Source organism: Solanum tuberosum, unplaced genomic scaffold (genome assembly GCF_000226075.1).
Source record: "Solanum tuberosum cultivar DM 1-3 516 R44 unplaced genomic scaffold, SolTub_3.0 scf00135, whole genome shotgun sequence".
Lineage (NCBI taxonomy): Eukaryota > Viridiplantae > Streptophyta > Magnoliopsida > Solanales > Solanaceae > Solanum > Solanum tuberosum.
The window spans coordinates 176,551-193,803 of NW_006239059.1; the positions used below are offsets into that span (position 1 = coordinate 176,551).

Below are 17,253 nucleotides of genomic sequence, written 5' to 3' on the forward strand. Positions count from 1 at the left end.
GGGGGGAGACTACAACCTAAATACACATATCATGAATACAACAAATACAATCGCCTAAGAGAGTGGAAATACAGAACAAAATGTAAATGCACGGATAAATACAACAAATAAAGTCGCATGACACATAAAAAGTTTAAATATATATAGAAAGAGGTGGAAATATAGAATAGAAAAGGAGGGAGGGAGGGAGGGAGAGAGAGAGAGAGAATACAACCTAATTACACGTATTAAAACAACAATACAATCGTCTTAACACCTTAAATAATATAAAAATACAGAGAAAGAGGTGAAAATACAGAATACTAACCTAAATGCACATATGAATATAACAAATACAATCGCTTGACACCTCAAGAAAAATATACTTATATAGAGAGAGGTGAAAATACAGAATACAACCTAAATGCATGTATGAATACAACAAACACAATCGCCTGACAACTTATAAAATATACAAATAAAGAAAGAGGTGGAAATACAAAATAAAGAAAGGGGATGTGAGGGAAGGGGGGGGGGGGAGAGGATACAACCAAAATGCACATATAAATACAACAAATACAATCGATTAAAACCTCAAAAAATATCGAAATACAAAGAAAGAAGGGTGAAAGTACAAAATACACAGAGAGGTAAAGAAAGAGAGAGACATGAACTGACGCGAGCAAGATTGAGGAGAGACTAGAGAGGCAAATTTATTTGTTTTTGCTTAGCATCTCAAACAGTGGCTATGAATTGTAAACACTCAAACTATAGCTATAAATCTCTAGTGCCCAAACGATAATCATTTTTAAAATTTTCTCTATTTGATACTAGAGGTAGAAAGAGAAAAATATAATAAAACTCTCTTAATGTTCTAAATTAAATAAGTAACATGAAATACCTATATTTTGTATAGGGACCAAATAATATGGAACACTTCATTACCATTTATAATCACCTTAACAAACGCCAAGTCATCTAATATAGAAGCTAGTAACTTTATTTGAACTTGGCTAGTTTATTCCCACATCAAGCATTTAAATGAAGACAGGCAGAGAGCATCGGGTATAGTTTGAGCAAGTCAATATGAAGTAAAGCATACCTTTCTCGGCTTTTGGCTAAGACTAAGTGAAGTATCTGTTCTTATCAATTTAATATATGATATTAACTGAATTTTTTGAAGGGGACTTAACTATAGTAGCTTGCTATCGAGACTCTCAAGCGTCGCCTTGGTGTTATACTTGGATCCTTGTAGAAATAAAAGTACAATCCATTTTGATCCTTCTATTGTTTTCAGAAGCATACCGCTTTGCTTATATACCAGGTTACCATCATCCACAACTACTTCATTGGCTTCCCTTTCTTTCTGCAATAATAATGGATGAGAATTTTTTGGAAATTTTATCTTCCATCTAAAATACGCGCAATAATTACAAAGGAGTAAGCAGATAACAGATGGATTATATTGAACTTACAGGTCCAAATAAATACTTGAAGCATCGACGTTGCAAATCAGCTCTCTTGTAACTCTCAAGATTTAGCTCTTTCCCATCACCCACATCCAACCTTCAATAAAGAAGCAGGTTTATCATGTAAGTTTAAACCAAAACTACTTGTTCTTCTGACCGGTGATCTTACCAATAGAAGAAAGGTTGGCTAGTTTTGCTGTTAAACCATACATCATAGTAGAAGTGTAAGTTGTGTCCATAACGATGACGTGGATCAATCTGCAGTCAAGCAAAGAGCAAAGTAAGTGCCCTAGTATATGTTTAAGACTTCATATACATGAAAGATCAGATAGCAACGAGGTCTTACCGCTTCCAGCCAATTCTGCAGAGCTAGCTTTTGAGCATTTTCATCCTTCAAACCTTTGTCTACCTGTAGACCACAAACATGATTTCGCTCAATTCTTGAGTCAATAACAATTTTCAGACAACATGGACGTACGTATAGTTGGCTCTCGTTAACCTACCTTAGCAGCCCGTGTTCTTGCACGTGACCACCTTGACTCGGAAGCTTCATGTTTATTGACATCAAAAAATGATATAGAGCTCTGCTTTAAAGCTGCTGAATCCAAGGCATTCCTCCTAGAAGGAAAAAAAAAATGGAAACCAAGACTAGAAACATAACTGATTTTACATAAGAAAAAGGCAGAAAACAAACCAGTGCTGCTCAACAAGTAGAGCACAATCTGCAAGGTTCCTTCTTGTCCTATAACTCTTGTACACTGTCTGGATCTTAGTCGCAGCAGCGTCAAGTTCAGTAATTGACATTCTTGGTACTTGATCCATTTGTTTCCTTGTCAATAACCAAACTAGTTATCGGAATAAGCTTTTGTTTCTTATGTTTTAGACTTTCTTCTGAAATATCAGACTTTCTAACAATCTTAGCACATTTATCTTTGAAACTGAGTGTCCTCAAAGGCAATTTTCTAGAAAGAGAGAATTCCCATTCACTGCTCACTGGACAAGCAACAATTAAAGCTCACAAACCATTGATTTTGTTACAAATTAGGATGTTCCAATTCATTCAAAGCCACTAATAATCTTTTCCCCCCAACCCCACAAAAGATTAGAGGAAAACATTAGTAACTTTTTCCAGCAATTGCATTAAAAGCAAAAGAAAAATAGGAACATAATTGGTCTAATTAAAGCAAATTTTAACTAGAGAAGGGACAGTGGGAAAATCAACTTGTCTTGCTTCACCAAGGGAATACCTAATCTTTTATCTTTACCATTAATACAACAACAACGTATCAAGTGAAATCTCAGGAATGGGGTCTGGGGAAGGTAGAATGTACGCAAACCTTACCACTACTCATGCAGAGAGGTTGTTTCTGAAAAAAGAAGAAACAACTCCCGATATAAAAAAGAAGAAATAATACAAAGAATCGAAATAAGGAACAGTACAAAAGTAGCCAAAACCGCATTAAAATCACTTGATAATTGAAATACAAGGATAAGACAACTACAAATGATCATGCAAATTTTGAAACTAGAGAAGGACTAGTGAAAAAAAAAAAAATTCTCCTCCAAAACAGAAAAGGGACATTAATAATATCACAAAAGACTCAAAGATAAAAATATTATCAATGAATCGACAGACAGAGAGAGCAAATTAACACCTCTGGTTTTCAAATTGATGAGATATGCTAGGTTAGCAAAACATACACAATAAATAGCTCAAGAAATCAACACCACCAACAAGAGTAAAGAAACAACTCAACATATTGCAAGAAACAAAAGTTTAGCAAACCCAAATGGAAGAAAAGCCATTAAATGATTCCAAGTCCATAATTTCTCACCTGAAAAGAAAAGAAGCTGTTTCCCTTGTATTTGATCTCTAAGGATTTGTGTAGTAGAAAAGTAGGTGGTCCTACTCAGCAGAAAAATATAAGTCTTGCGTAGGCTTTCATTGAAGATAAGGAGACTAGAAGCAGGGAATTGAGACTCGTGGATAGTTTTTTTTTTTTTTTTTTTTTAACTTGGTGTTGAAATCTAGAAATATGTGCATAAGCAAACAAGATTCTATGTAGCAAGTGTCAAGTCTGTTTGGTACAAAGAAAAAAGTTGGTTAAAATCTTTTGAAAAATATTTTTCAAATGAATTTATTTTCCTCAAATTTAAGGAAAATGACTTATCCAAAAACAATTCTCAAAAATCTTTTTCATCCTCATACCTTAATTTTCCACCCTAACTCAAGTCTTGGGTACGCACCCTTGATACTAATCAGGGACTCAATTTTTCATCTTAACTCAAGTCTCGGGTACTGAAGAATGATACTAATTAGGGATTCAACTCTTGATTCTTGATTCAGAACCCGATTTCCGACCTTAATTTGAGACCTAACTCTTCGATCTCGTATTAGGGTCGGATTCCAATTTGGATGTCGGGTCTCGAGTCAGGATTCGAAGTCAGATCTCATATCAGGTGTAGGAGTCAAGTCATGAGTCAGGTGTCGGTATCAAATTTCAGATTGAGAGTCGAGGTCGACTCCTAGGTCAGGTATCGGGGTTGGGTCCCGATTTGAAATTCGGGTCACGAATGGGGATTCAATATTGAGTCTCAATTTGAAAGTCGGATCTACAGTCGAGGTGGGTGTCGAGGTCGGGTCCTGATTCAAAAGTTAGGTTTTGAGTCGGATGTCGGGGTCGAATCTTGGTTTGGAAATTGGGTTTTGATTTGGGCGTCGAGTCTTGGGTCAGATGTCGGGGTCGGATCTTGGTTTGAAAGTTGAGTCTCAATTTGAGTATTGTCCTAATTTAGAAGTCGGGTCCCGCTTCGGGTATTAGGATTGGGTCCTAGTTTGGAAGTCGAGCCAGGGTTCATGTGTTGGGTCCTAGGTTGAGTGTCGAGATCAGGTCTCAAGTCAGTCATTGGGGTCGGAGTCGGTCCTGTATGAATGTCATGTTCCGGTCAATTGTCGGGGTCAGCTTTTGATTCGGATGTTGGAATTGAATCCCAGATTGATCATCGGAGTCGTGTCTAGCTTCGGATGTTAGGGTCAGGGTCAAGTCACAAGTTGGGAATCAGGATCAGGTCCTAGGTCGAATTTTGGGTTAGATCCTAGATTGGGCGTCAGTGTCGTGACCCAATTTAAGCGTCGGGATAGGGGTCGAGCTCCAGTTCGAATGTTGGGTCCTGAGTCGAGAGTCGGGGTCAGTCCCCGATTTCGGTACCTAGGTTGGATCTTGGATTAGTTATCGGGGTTGGCTTCCGGATCAGAAACTATATATTTTCTACTCTCTAATAAGAAATAAAAAATATTTTGTGGAGAATGTTTTTCATTCACCAACTAAATACTAGAAAATATTTTTCACTTACCAACCAAACATGAAATTTAAGTTAAAAACCAACTTGTCTTTCAAAAAACATATTTTTTAGGAAAACATTTTTTTATGAAAAATATTTTCCTCCGTACCAAACACAATTATACTACAACCTTGGCCTGGCGCAGCCCACCAATTCTAGTATGATTCTCGTAAAGAAATCTTATTTTGTGCATTGAAAAAGTGAAATGGGCAAAGTAGCCATTTTTTATATACCAAAGACTTCAGAGGGTGCATCTGTTAGCCCATTATACTTGCTGGTGATTTTAAAAGGCATAATAGATAAATATGTCTTTTTAACTTGATGTCCTCAAACTTTGGTTGTTTATAAGTAGATATTTAAACTTATATAAAATTGAACAAGTAAATATATGTGTCATATGTGGCGTCCTATGTGTATTATGCCATATAAGACGTGTGTATCTACTTGTTCAATTTTGTACAAATTCAAGTATCTATTAATGTACATCCAAAGTTGAAGGGGATAGATGTTAACTGAGACCAAGTTAAAAGGCATATTTATGTTTTATGTCATTTTAAAATACCTACAAAAGAGGTTTATAAAAATCTTAAATTATACGATTCTTAGGTAGAAAATGGAAATCAGTTTTATTCCCAGCCAGTTGTTTTATGTTAGCTCACAGTTTAAAACCGTGTGGACTCAAACAAATGAACTTTTATAATTATCTTAGTTTGACTAATTAAAGATTAAACTCAGCTAATTGTACTTGTGTTTCACTTGTAAAAGTTTGAAACTCCACCATATTATATTGGAAGTTTCACATGTGAGATGTGAATCTTGGAATTTCACGTAAAGGGAGTCTACGAACTCTAAGAGTGTGTACAAGCTTCGAACTCCAGCATACTATGCTGTAATTTTTCCATAACTTAGCTGAGGTACTTTTGTCCAGATTTTATTTCCATCAAAACGTGGTTATTTCTCAATTACATTTCGAAGGGTGACTAAACTTTGAATACAGATCCAAAAGCTTTCAAAGAATGCCTATTAACTACGCTAACTGAAGAACTTGGCATGGTCAATAGAATAAGTGAATAAATCATTCACAAGGTAGTAATAGAAACTCTTGGGCTTGGAAGTCCCATGTATGCAAGCCTAGGCGATACACGGATTTTTGGGCTCGGACGTGGTGAAGGGATTGGATAACAGTTCTTGGGCTGAGACAAGTTAACTCTTGGAGACAGATTGACTGCTTCAAGGGCCTGAGATTGAAGATCCATTGGATAGTCTCTAACACAGCCAATACGGGGACCAACGCCACTTGTCCACTTGCAAGACAAACGTTTGGTCAAGTCAAAAACTGGTTCTTCTATCTTGTCTTTGCTGGTATGCGTAAAGTTTTCTTCATGAACAGTTATTTTCAACACATCACTGACCGGACCATTGTCCTTAGCTTTATCTGCATCACAATTTTGTGATAAGGTTTTCTCCATGTCTTTGTTAGACACCGATAAAAGTCTATCATCGTCTATTGCACATTTCTGCAGGTAAGAAGTTAATGAATATTTGCCCGTTAGCATCAGTACTACTTGCGCGGAATTGACACTACATTGGACATGAGTTACCTTAACGTTAGCCAAATCTACATGGTGTTCCTCAAGGAAATTGATAAATTCCTTGAAATTATCTTCTGTAGGAAGATAGTGACCGCTGTATGGCCAAATTGCCTGCAGAGTAAAATGTGACTAAAGTCAATGAAATGAAACAAAAGAAAATGATGTACGTACGTATTGGCATGATTTGTGAAGTATACCTCAAGAATACCATCCTGAACAACCAATCTACCAGCTGCTGTAGTAGCACCACCAGATAGGAAACTAGAGTGTTGGAAAACACCCTTCTTTTTCTTTCCAACATAAAGAACTCTTGAAGTACTAAGAACGAAAATCCACTTCGATCCTTCTGTTGTATTCAGGAGCATCCCGCTTTGCTTATATACCAACTTGCCATCCTCCACAACTACTTCGTAGGCTTCCCTTTCGTTCTGTAATAATAATGCATGAAACATTTTGGAAATATTATTTTCCATCTAACATATATTACAAAGGAGGAAGTAGATAACAGATGGATTATATTGGACTTACAGGTCCTAAATACTTGATGCATTGACGTTGCAAATCAGCTCTCTTGCAATTCTCGAGATTTAGTTCTTTCCCATCACCCACATCCAACCTTCAATAAAAAAGCAAGCTTATCATGTAAGTTTAAACTTGACACACGAATGAAAAACCGAAACTACTTGTGCTTCTGACCGGTGATCTCACCAATAGAAGAAAGGTTGGGTACTTTTGCTGTTGAACCATACATCATAGTAGAAGTGTAAGTTGTGTCCATAACGATGACGTGGATCAATCTGCAGTCAAGCAAAGTAAGTGCCCTAGTATATGTTTAAGACTTCATATACATGAAAGATCAGATAGCAACGAGGTCTTACCGCTTCCAGCCAATGTTGCAGAGCTAGTTTTTGAGCCTTTTCATCCTTCAACAAACCTTTGCCTACCTGTAGACCACAAACATGATTTTGCTCAATTCTTGAGTCAATAACTATATTCGGACAACATGGACGTATAGTTGGCGCTTGTTAACATACCTTAGCAGCCCTTGTTCTAGCACGTGACCACCTTGACACGGCAGCTTCATGTTTATTGACATCAAAAAATGATATAGAGCTCTGCTTTAAAGCTGCAGAATCCAAGGCTTTCCACCTAGAACCATAAGAAGTAAAACAAAAATTAGAAACCAAGACTACAAACATCAATGATTTTACATAAGAGAAAGGTGGCAAAAGAAACAAGCAAACAAACCAGAGCTCTTCAACAACTACAGCACAATCTGCAAGGTTCCTTCTTGTCCGATAACTCTTGTACACCGTCTGGAGCTTAGTCGCAGCAGCATCAAGTTCAGTAACAGGTCTTGGAGAAAAGAATACAAAAGGCTCTGGAATCGAGATTCTTGGTGCTTGATCAACAACCAAACTAGTTATCGGAACAGAAGTTTTAAGCTTTTGTTTCTCATGTTTTAGACTTTCTTCTGAACAATCAGACTTTCTAACATTCTTATCATTTTTTTCTTTGAAACTGAGTGTCATCAAAGACAATTCTCTATTTTTCCTTTCAATGCTAACCGATCTCATGATAGCTCTTCCCATGGTGTCCGGAAAAATAAGATAACTATGCCTTAGAATCTCATTCCATGCTGACAACAGTATAGAAAGAGAGAGTCCCATTTACGTGACAATTAGAGCTGTAAACAGAAACCATTGGTTTTGTTACAAATTAGGATATTCCAATTCATTCAAAGCCACTAAGAATTTCCAAAGGTGAGTGAAATACAACCCAATCTTTTCCCCCAAACCCCACAAAGAAAAGAGGAAAACGTAATAACTTTTTCCAGCAATTGCATTAAAAGCAAAAGAAAAATATGAACATACAACAATAATAACAAACTCAATGAAATCTCACAAAGTGGGGACTGGGAGGAAAGAGTGTACGCAAGATTTACCACTATAGTCTGCTTTTGAAAAACTCTCAGCTCAAGCAAATCAAAACAGTAATTAAAGGAAAAACATGACAGCTAATAGCAAAGCAGTGCAAAACATATATGCAAGGAACCATAATAACAACAACAAGGTGCGATCACCCGAACACAAACACAATAAACCACATATGAAAAAAGAAAAATAGGAACATAATTAATCTAATTCAAGCAAATTTGTAACTAGAGAAGGGAAAATCAACTTGTCTTGCTCCCCCACCCCCACCCCTAACCCCCTTTAAGGGAAAACATAATCCTTATCTTTCCATTAATAGCATGAGAAAACAAAAATAGATTATGAGCATAAAGAAACAACACTAACATAGATTTTGCTTAGGCACATATGTGAAGAAACAAAAGTTTAGCAAACCCAAATGGAAGATAAGCCATAAATGATTGAAAATTTTATTAATTTCTCACCTTGAAATGAAAAAGAATTATTTCTCTATGGATTTGGTTGAAGGGAAAATAATGTTGCACGGGTCTTGACCTGTTAGCAGTCACATATTTATAGTAGAAAGGGTAGTTTGAATAATCAAAGCTGTGCAGTAGAAAAAAGTAGGTGGTCCTACTATGCAGAAAAATATGTGTCTGCATAGACTTTCATTGAAGGTAAGGGGAAATGTAGAAGAAGCAGGGGAATTTAGACTGGTAGATTTTTTATTTTTTATTTTCACTTGGTCTTGAAATCTAGAAATATGTGCATAAGCAAACAAGTTTTTTATGTTAAAGAAAAACTAATAATTTCAGCTGTGGGGCTTTGCCTCATGCCATCATGCATTATTGATCTAAGACCATCTCCAATCCATCTCTATTTTACTCTCAATTTTCTATATTTGGAGAGTAAAATAGAGAATAGCCACTCCAACCCACCTCTATATCACTCTCTATTCTTCATATTTAGAGAGCTGAATAGTAGTTCTTCAAATTTAGAGAATTACTATTCACACTCTCTATTTCACTTTTTGATTATTTTATTATTATTTCTATTACTTCTAATTAACATATTATTTTACATATAATGTCATTAATTAAATATCTAATATTCACAATTATTTTTAAATGTAATATAATATTTTTAAAAACATATTATTTAATATAGGGAAAAGGGATGGATTTACCCTCGAACTTTAATAAATGGTACGTATATGCCCTTCGTTATACTTTGCGTCCACATAAGCCCATGCCGTCCAATTATAGGTACACATATACCCCTCTCACTAACGGACCCCTAATTTCTTACACGTGTCTTAATCCTATTGAACTACCCGTTTGACCCTTTTTTTAACCCATAACCCAACTATCCGCCTCATAACCAATACCCACCCAATTTCCTCTAAAAGGAATCCTAATTAAACACCCAAATTAACACACCAAAATCCGTCCCTTTTCCACTCCAACTTTCAAGTCTCCACCAAACAATCTTAATTGATCACCAAAATTTGGTACTAAAACCAATTGACACTCATTAATCATGGCCTCCGATAACGTGTTCCCGCCACAATGAGTGACAAAACATCCAACAGAAGGATGAGATAACATCAATTGTTGCTCTGCCCATCCTGAATGAACAATGCCTTTCCCTTGTGTTCTCTCTTTGAAACCTCCGGTAATGCCTCTTCGATTGTCTCAGCTTCAATAGGCGGTTTTAAAGCAGCGAAAAACGGATAACCAGTAAGTTCAAGTCCCAAAACCAGTTCTTGATATTGATCTTTCTTGAGATTACATTCTCTACCAAATGCACACAAAATAACCGTCTTTTCTTGGAATTTTTCGAGCCATTTTGACCAATTTTCCTCTGTATTTGAAGTCTCTATTGGTTCGGGCAATACTGGCCCAGCTAACACAACTGGTTTCTTGAACTTATGCTCAACAATTTCACAATAAGGTCCTTTTATTTCTCGAGTAGTTTTGAATGCAATGGCATCCCTGTCTTGAAAAGCCAAAAGCAAACGTTGAGTGAACGATACAGAGCTAGAACCAGAGTTACTAGAATTCTTCCCCATCGAATGTAGAGCTACGATTAAACGAGCTTCATGTTTGTGGAGTTTGATAGATGAATCAACAGGAAAACTAGGTGGAGGTTCCATCATTTCAGCTTCTGAAGATGGATTTTCGCCACGCATAAGATTACCAACAGATGATGGGGTAATAGAACAGTAATGCACAGACTTAACTCCGTATTTTCGAGCAACGGATGGAACCCAATAAGCAATAGAAAATGAAATGGGGTTTGATTTCTTGAATTAAAGACTCAATCTTTGGTAATGTGATATCCAATGCTTGATAAAGAAGATTCCGACTAGGGAAAAGGGACAGATTTTGGTGTGTTAATTTGGGTGTTTTAATTAGGATTCCTTTTAGAGGAAATTGGGTGGGTATTGGTTATGGGGCGGATAGTTGGGTTGTGGGTTAAAAAAAAGATCAAACGGGTAGTTCAATAGGATTAAGACACGTGTAAGAAATTAGGGGTCCGTTAGTGAGAGGGATATATGTATACCTATAATTGGACGACAGGGGCTTATGTGGACGCAAAGTATAATGGAGGGCATATACGTACCATTTATTAAAGTTTGGGGGTAAATCCGTCCCTTTTCCCTTTTATATATACTACTTTCATCCCGAATTAATAGTATTTTAATTTTTTCTAATTTTCGTCAATAATATAATTTGATTTTATTATTAATTTTCATTATAAAGAATACACAAAATTAAAATGATAAGATGAAAATTTTAGTTTGAAAATACAATACATAATATGATGATTTAAATACAAGATAGCAATACAATACATAACATAATAATTAAATACAAGATAAAATACAATACATAACATAATAATTAATTCACGATAAAATAAGAATCATGCCAAAAAGATGTTGAACATGTATTCGGAGTTTTGCAATCACGTTTTGCAATTATTGCAAAACCGTCACATTTTTGGAGAAAGGAAGTGCTACATGATATAATGACTACATGTATTATACTGCACAACATGATAATTGAGGATGAACGTGATCCCAATGCACCAATTCAAGATGTCGTAGAGGCTCCAACTCCAACGACATAAATGGTGGTAGATGAAAATCTCCGATTTGAACAATTTTTTAGCCAGACATAAAAAAATTAAGGACAAAAATGCTCATTTTGAACTCCTTAATGCATTAATAGAGCATTTATGGGTAATGGGAGCAACATAATAATTTCAAAAAATGAGTATTTATGTAATTGTTTTTCACGTTTATTTGAATTTGTCCATTAATTTGTATATGATATAATACTTTTTTGCAATTTATGTTATTTAAAATTTAGAATAGAATATAATTTTATATTAAATAAAAATTTTGAAAAAATAAAATTTTACATCACATGAAAATTATATAAAGTAATTATTGGGAAAAAATAAAGGATTTATATTATGAAATAAGAAAATAAAAATGAAATAGAAATAATAATATAATATTAAGGAGAGAGAAAAAGATTATTTTTTAGAGAGTAAAATAGAGAATAGGGTTGGCATTGGTTGTCTGAAAAAATAGAGAACTCTATATTTGGAGAGTAAAATAGAGTGTAGGGTTGGAGATGTCCTAACACATCACAAGCATCTAAAATTACACCATATTTTTGCTTACACACTCAAATTAAGATTTCAATTTTCATGTATCTCTATTTTAAAAGTAGGGGCGAGAGGTGAGACGTTTTATGTAAGATGGTGTAAATCTCGAGATATGAGGCGCAAATCTCATGAATTTACGGGCGTACATCTCAAGTATATTCAATTTTATAATTTTATTACTAAGAAAATAAGTAAAAGTAAAAGTTTTCATGATTTTCAAATAAATTTCAATAAATAATCAATAAGGTAGAAAAACATATTATAATTATTATTTGAGAAAGGTATTAATAACATATAATATAGAAAAAATGTATTATAATTACTATTTGAGAAAAGTAACAACTAACAAACAAATAATGATAATAGTAAAAATAATCTTTAAAATAAAATCATCATCCATCTTAAAAAATTATGTGTATGCCACTAACTATGACAGTAAACTTGAGATACTTGGGACAGTGACAGAGTCAAAAATTTATAAAGGAATTCAAAGTATGAAAAACTAAACACAAGAAAAAGTCCAAAGGGCTGTATATACACAAAACTAATTTTACCTATACCAACAATGTTTAGAGGTTAAATGAATCATATCATCGGCTCTACATGGTTCCACCCTGCTTGACAGATGAGATAATGATTATAAGTTAAAATATGAAATAGAGAATAATTTCAAAAATCGAGAATTACCCTTGGTAGATGTTATTGTAGACACATAAATTGTATTGGGTTAAATTTATATGAAATTTGATTAAATTCATGTTCGTTTGGGCTGAATGATTAATTTGGGCTTTACAAATAAATAAGTTCATCTTATTAAATCCAAATCCAAGGTCCATTTCACCTTGAAGCCCAAACTCATGCCACATGTCACAGGGACTAGGCATCCAAGACCAATAAGGTGACACCATGTGTCTAGAGGCAGAGCTTGGTGGGGGTTCATGTTCGTTCAGACGCCATGTATCCAGAGGCGGAGCTAGGTTGACGGTTCTAAAGAAAATTTAGAACCCCCAAAATATTAATCCTGACTCCACCTTTGCATGTGTCCAAATGAGGTGGTAGTCCCAATCAAGTGCAAGAACCAATCACAACATGCCAAGTGTCAAAATGACATCCTTTGGCCAATCATATGCAACCTTGTCCACCCCCACAACTATAAATAGGGGATGGATATGACATTCTAACGACATCAATGCAACTCTTCAACAAGCATTCTGCAATTGGAGAAAGCTACAACATTAACTACATAGCTCTTCGAAGGAGTGATCAACGAAGTTCTTCCCGGAGATCGACTTGAAACGACGAAGCGCTTTCCTACGTTCCCGGAGATCAAGAACATCTCAAGGAAGTCTACATCATTCAACCATTCAAGAAGTACGCTACTGAAGGCCCTCAAATCTTGGAGAATCTTAGGAGAGAAGAATCAAGAGAACAACAGAATTGTACTCACAACGATTCATCAATAAAAATAACATTTTCTTTTATTTATTTTGCATGCAGTTAATTTTCAGCGCATAAGGAAATTTGTTGCGAACAATTGCATGGCGGATGCTTTGGCTAACTTGGCCACAACAATGGCACTCGGAGAAAATGAGACAACAAAGGTGCACGTATGTCATCGATGGATTATTCTTGGTTGTCTTGATCTTCAAATCAATGAAAGCCACCATATATCCGTTCAGGTGGTTGAAAAGGAAGATTGGAGAAAACCATTAATTTAGTATCTTGAACATGGAAGGCTGCTTGAGGATGCACGAGTAAGACTAGACATTAAGAGAAGGGCACCGCGATTCATCTTTCACGAGGGAATATTATTTCATCGTTCTTATGAGGAACTATTCTTGTGGTGTCTTAACAAAGAAAAAGCTCAACAAACAATGGAGGAAGCATATTCTGGCACATGTGGAGCACACTAATCATGGCCTAAACTTCATTTTCGCATCAAAATGATGGGCTACTATTGGCCAACAATGGTAATGGACTACTTAGAGCATGTAAAGAAGTATCAAGCATGTCAATTCCATGCTAACTACATCCATCAATACCAGAGGCTCTGCATCCAACTGTAGCCTCATGGCCTTTCGATGCATAGGGACTTGATGTTGTTGGACCTCTTCCAAAGTCGTCAAAAGGACAAATGTATATCTTGGCTGCCACTGACTATTTCTCTAGATGGGATGAAGTTATGCCATTAAAATAGGTAAAGAAGGAAAATGTTGTTGATTTCATCAAATCAAACATAATTTTTAGATATGGCATACCAAGATGTATAGTTACTGATAATGGAACACCCTTCAACAATAAACTCATGAGTAGTTTGTGCGAGAAGTGCAGTTTTAAGCAACATAAGCCTTCAATGTACAATGCACCTGCCAATGGTCTTGCTGAAGCTTTTAACAAGACACTTGGTAACCTATTGAAGAAAGTAGTTGCAAAGAATAAAAGGGACTGGCATGAGAAAATTGGTGAAGCTTTGTGGGCATATCGTACAACATTTAGAATGGCTACGACTCTGTTTTCATTAGTGTATGGCGTAGAAGCAGTCATTCCATTGGAGAAGCAAATTCCATCATTGTGAATAGCAATCCAAGAGGGACTTATAACTGGAAGTAATGCTCAACTTCGTCTAGCAGAGTTGGAAGCATTAGATGAGAAGAGATTGGAAGCACAACAAAGTTTGGAGTGTTATCAAGCTCGACTTGCGAGAGCATTCAACAAGAAAGTGCGACCTCAATCATTTCAAGTGGGAGACTTGGTCTTAGCAGTCAGGAGACCCATAATCCTCAACAAACGCATCGGTGACAAGTTTACATCAAAATGGGATGGGGTGTATGTTGTGAAAGACGCACATTCAAGTGGCGCTTACAAAATTGTAGACCAAGACGGTGTAAAAGTTGGTCCAATTAACGGCAAGTTTCTTAAGCAATACTACACATGAAGGTCGTCTACGCTCCTTAAGCTATGAGCATAAACTGCATGTTACTTCTGGCCCGCAAGAGTATAAACTATGTACGACAAAAAAAAAACTGAAATAAAATAAATAAAATTCATCATCTTGAACTACGATATGACTTTATCCTCTTCATGGAGGTACGTAGGCGCTTGGAGTAATCACTCTAAGCTCAGTCAAATGAGTAAAAAAAAGAAGGGGGTTTGGTGGCATTGCGTGATCCTCACACTAGCTCTTTAAAATTATTTAGCTAACACGTGAGTTCAAATGCGTCACTGATTAGCAAAAGAGAAGAGTTAAGCAAGGCATCTTGACTTCAAAGGCGAGTTTGTAAAAATTCACGAAGGTTTTGACCATGATTTTTACATAAATTGCAGTTCTTGGCATCTACTTTGCAATGTAAAAATCAGCTCGTGATTCAGACGTTTCTTCGCTAAGTTATGAATTTTCTACCACGGCCAATCAAAGTTAAAAAAAAATCAACATATTTTGGAGTTGATCTGAGCACTTCAAAGGCCCATTTGTGAAAATTCATAAAGATTTTGATCATCATTGTTACACACATTGAAGTTCTTGAAACCCTCTCCGCAACAAAAAAAGAAACTCGTAATACTGAAACTCCTACATCGAGTTATGGATCTTCTAGAGTTTTGATTTGAATTTTTTATATGCAATAGACTGATGAATTTCATTGGTATTGGATCAAGCGACTTGCGATTCATCTTGAGTTTTTTTTGCTTGCGATAGAGATAATTTTGTGTAATTCAATGATGCTTCAGTAAGTTACTCAAAATTAGGGGCATCTTTACCTACAACATCAAATCGGGATACCCTTCGGATCAAAGCCCTACTTATGTTGAAATGATGTACCCGCAAAGATCATGACGTGAACACTCCAAGCTCAAGAGACAAGTTTTTTTTTATTGTTGTCAAGAGTGAACAAAGTTGAGGAATTGACATTCTGGGGGTATAGTCAACCTGAAAAATTTATTCTCATTAATTTGGAACGAATTTTGTTGTAACTTCTATAAATAGTGTTGTTCTTGATGCGCTCGTTACAATGAAATAAGAAACTCATAGTTTCACCACACTTACATCGAATTTTGGATTTCATACCAAAGACGTGCTCCTCACAATGAAACAATGATCTCGTAGTTTCAGAATTCAAGCTAACTTTGAAAATATATCTGTATTAATCTGGAGATCTTTTGGCCGTGATTTTTACATATGTTGTACTTCTATGAGTTATGCTTCCAACGGAACAAGAATCGCATCATTCAAGGCTCCTATGCCGAGTTATTGATTTTCTCCCAAAGTTACTCAAAGCTAAAGAGTTGAGCGAAGCAGAATTTGAGTTAACTTTGAAAATATATCTGTACTAATCTGGAAAGATTTTGGTCGTGATTTTTTTCATATGTTGTACGTCTCTGAGTTATGCTTCCAATGGAACAAGAATCGCATCATTTCGAGGCTCCTACGCCGAGTTATTGATTTTCTCCCAAAGTTGCTCAAAGCTGAAGAGTTGAGGGAGGCAGAAATTGAGCTAACTTTGAAAATATATCTGTACTAATCTGGAAAGATTTTGGCCGTGATTTTTACATATGTTATACGTCTATGAGTTATGCTTCCAAGATGAACACATGAATCCCATAGTTGCATAAAAGCTAGCAGTGAACCATCATAATAGTGCTCTATGAGTGCACCAGGAACATCTTGACAATATCCAAATTGTCGACTGAATCGGTGAGGGCTATAAGTCTCCACAATTAGTTCATCATCCAGCCTCAAAGTGACAAAACTTGAGCGAAGGCCTATAAGGAAATCGCTCCAGGAAGTGGATAATTTTCCACTATCATCAATATGTAGCTTTTTTCCTTGTAGCATGGCCAGATTGTGGAGGTTATGCACATTCACTTGTTGAAATAACTTGCGAGCGTCAACAAGGTCAAAATGTTTTGCCATCTTTTCTCCAGAAATCTGCCACATTCGCACACCTCGTTGAGGACGGGTCATACGGTAGTAGGTCTCAAAATACTCACCTATCCATCCATATACATAATGAATGGTAAGTAATGTGTTGCAAGCACCCAAGTTTGAAGAAGTGGATATATCCTTGAGGCCGCGATAGATGCTTGCAAGGACCGAAACCGCCAAAGAAAATATTTCTCCATGAGCCATCAAGCTTGCAACTTTGAAGATACTAGCACGAATACAATAAGCTTTCTTGATAGGAAGAACAAACTTGCAAAGCCAACATGCAAGAAAAGCCGCCAGATAAGTCTCATCTCTGAATGATTCTTATACGCCTAGCTCGACAAAAGGAGCATTCT

At 36.0% G+C, this 17,253-nt stretch overlaps 3 protein-coding genes and 1 pseudogene across 3 annotated transcripts; 1 reads left to right on the top strand and 3 right to left on the bottom strand.

Annotated features, from left to right (window-relative positions):
* Nucleotides 1–1,064: 1,064 nt before the first annotated feature.
* On the bottom strand, nt 1,065–3,445 carry LOC102595008 (IQ domain-containing protein IQM4-like). The gene is made up of 6 exons (XM_006351523.2): nt 2,143–3,445; nt 1,952–2,066; nt 1,795–1,857; nt 1,618–1,706; nt 1,455–1,545; nt 1,065–1,345 (listed from the first exon to the last, which is right to left on the bottom strand). Exons 1-6 carry the CDS (start codon nt 2,268–2,270, stop codon nt 1,172–1,174), a joined length of 660 nt encoding a protein of 219 aa, XP_006351585.1. The 5' UTR covers nt 2,271–3,445; the 3' UTR covers nt 1,065–1,171.
* A 2,207-nt stretch (nt 3,446–5,652) lies between these two features.
* LOC102595337 (IQ domain-containing protein IQM1-like) lies at nt 5,653–8,997 on the bottom strand. Its single transcript, XM_006351524.2, has 9 exons — nt 8,781–8,997; nt 7,631–8,069; nt 7,417–7,531; nt 7,261–7,326; nt 7,091–7,179; nt 6,911–6,998; nt 6,580–6,810; nt 6,392–6,493; nt 5,653–6,307 (listed from the first exon to the last, which is right to left on the bottom strand). The coding sequence occupies exons 2-9, from the start codon at nt 8,050–8,052 to the stop codon at nt 5,870–5,872; spliced, it is 1,551 nt and encodes a 516-aa protein (XP_006351586.1). The 5' UTR covers nt 8,053–8,069; nt 8,781–8,997; the 3' UTR covers nt 5,653–5,869.
* Nucleotides 8,998–9,725: 728 nt separating this feature from the next.
* On the bottom strand, nt 9,726–10,486 carry LOC102581543 (anthocyanidin 3-O-glucoside 2''-O-glucosyltransferase-like; annotated as a pseudogene).
* Nucleotides 10,487–13,514: 3,028 nt separating this feature from the next.
* Nucleotides 13,515–14,911, top strand: LOC107061369 (uncharacterized). Its single transcript, XM_015310530.1, has 3 exons — nt 13,515–13,583; nt 14,174–14,459; nt 14,556–14,911. Exons 1-3 carry the CDS (start codon nt 13,515–13,517, stop codon nt 14,909–14,911), a joined length of 711 nt encoding a protein of 236 aa, XP_015166016.1.
* The last annotated feature ends 2,342 nt before the right edge of the window (nt 14,912–17,253 follow it).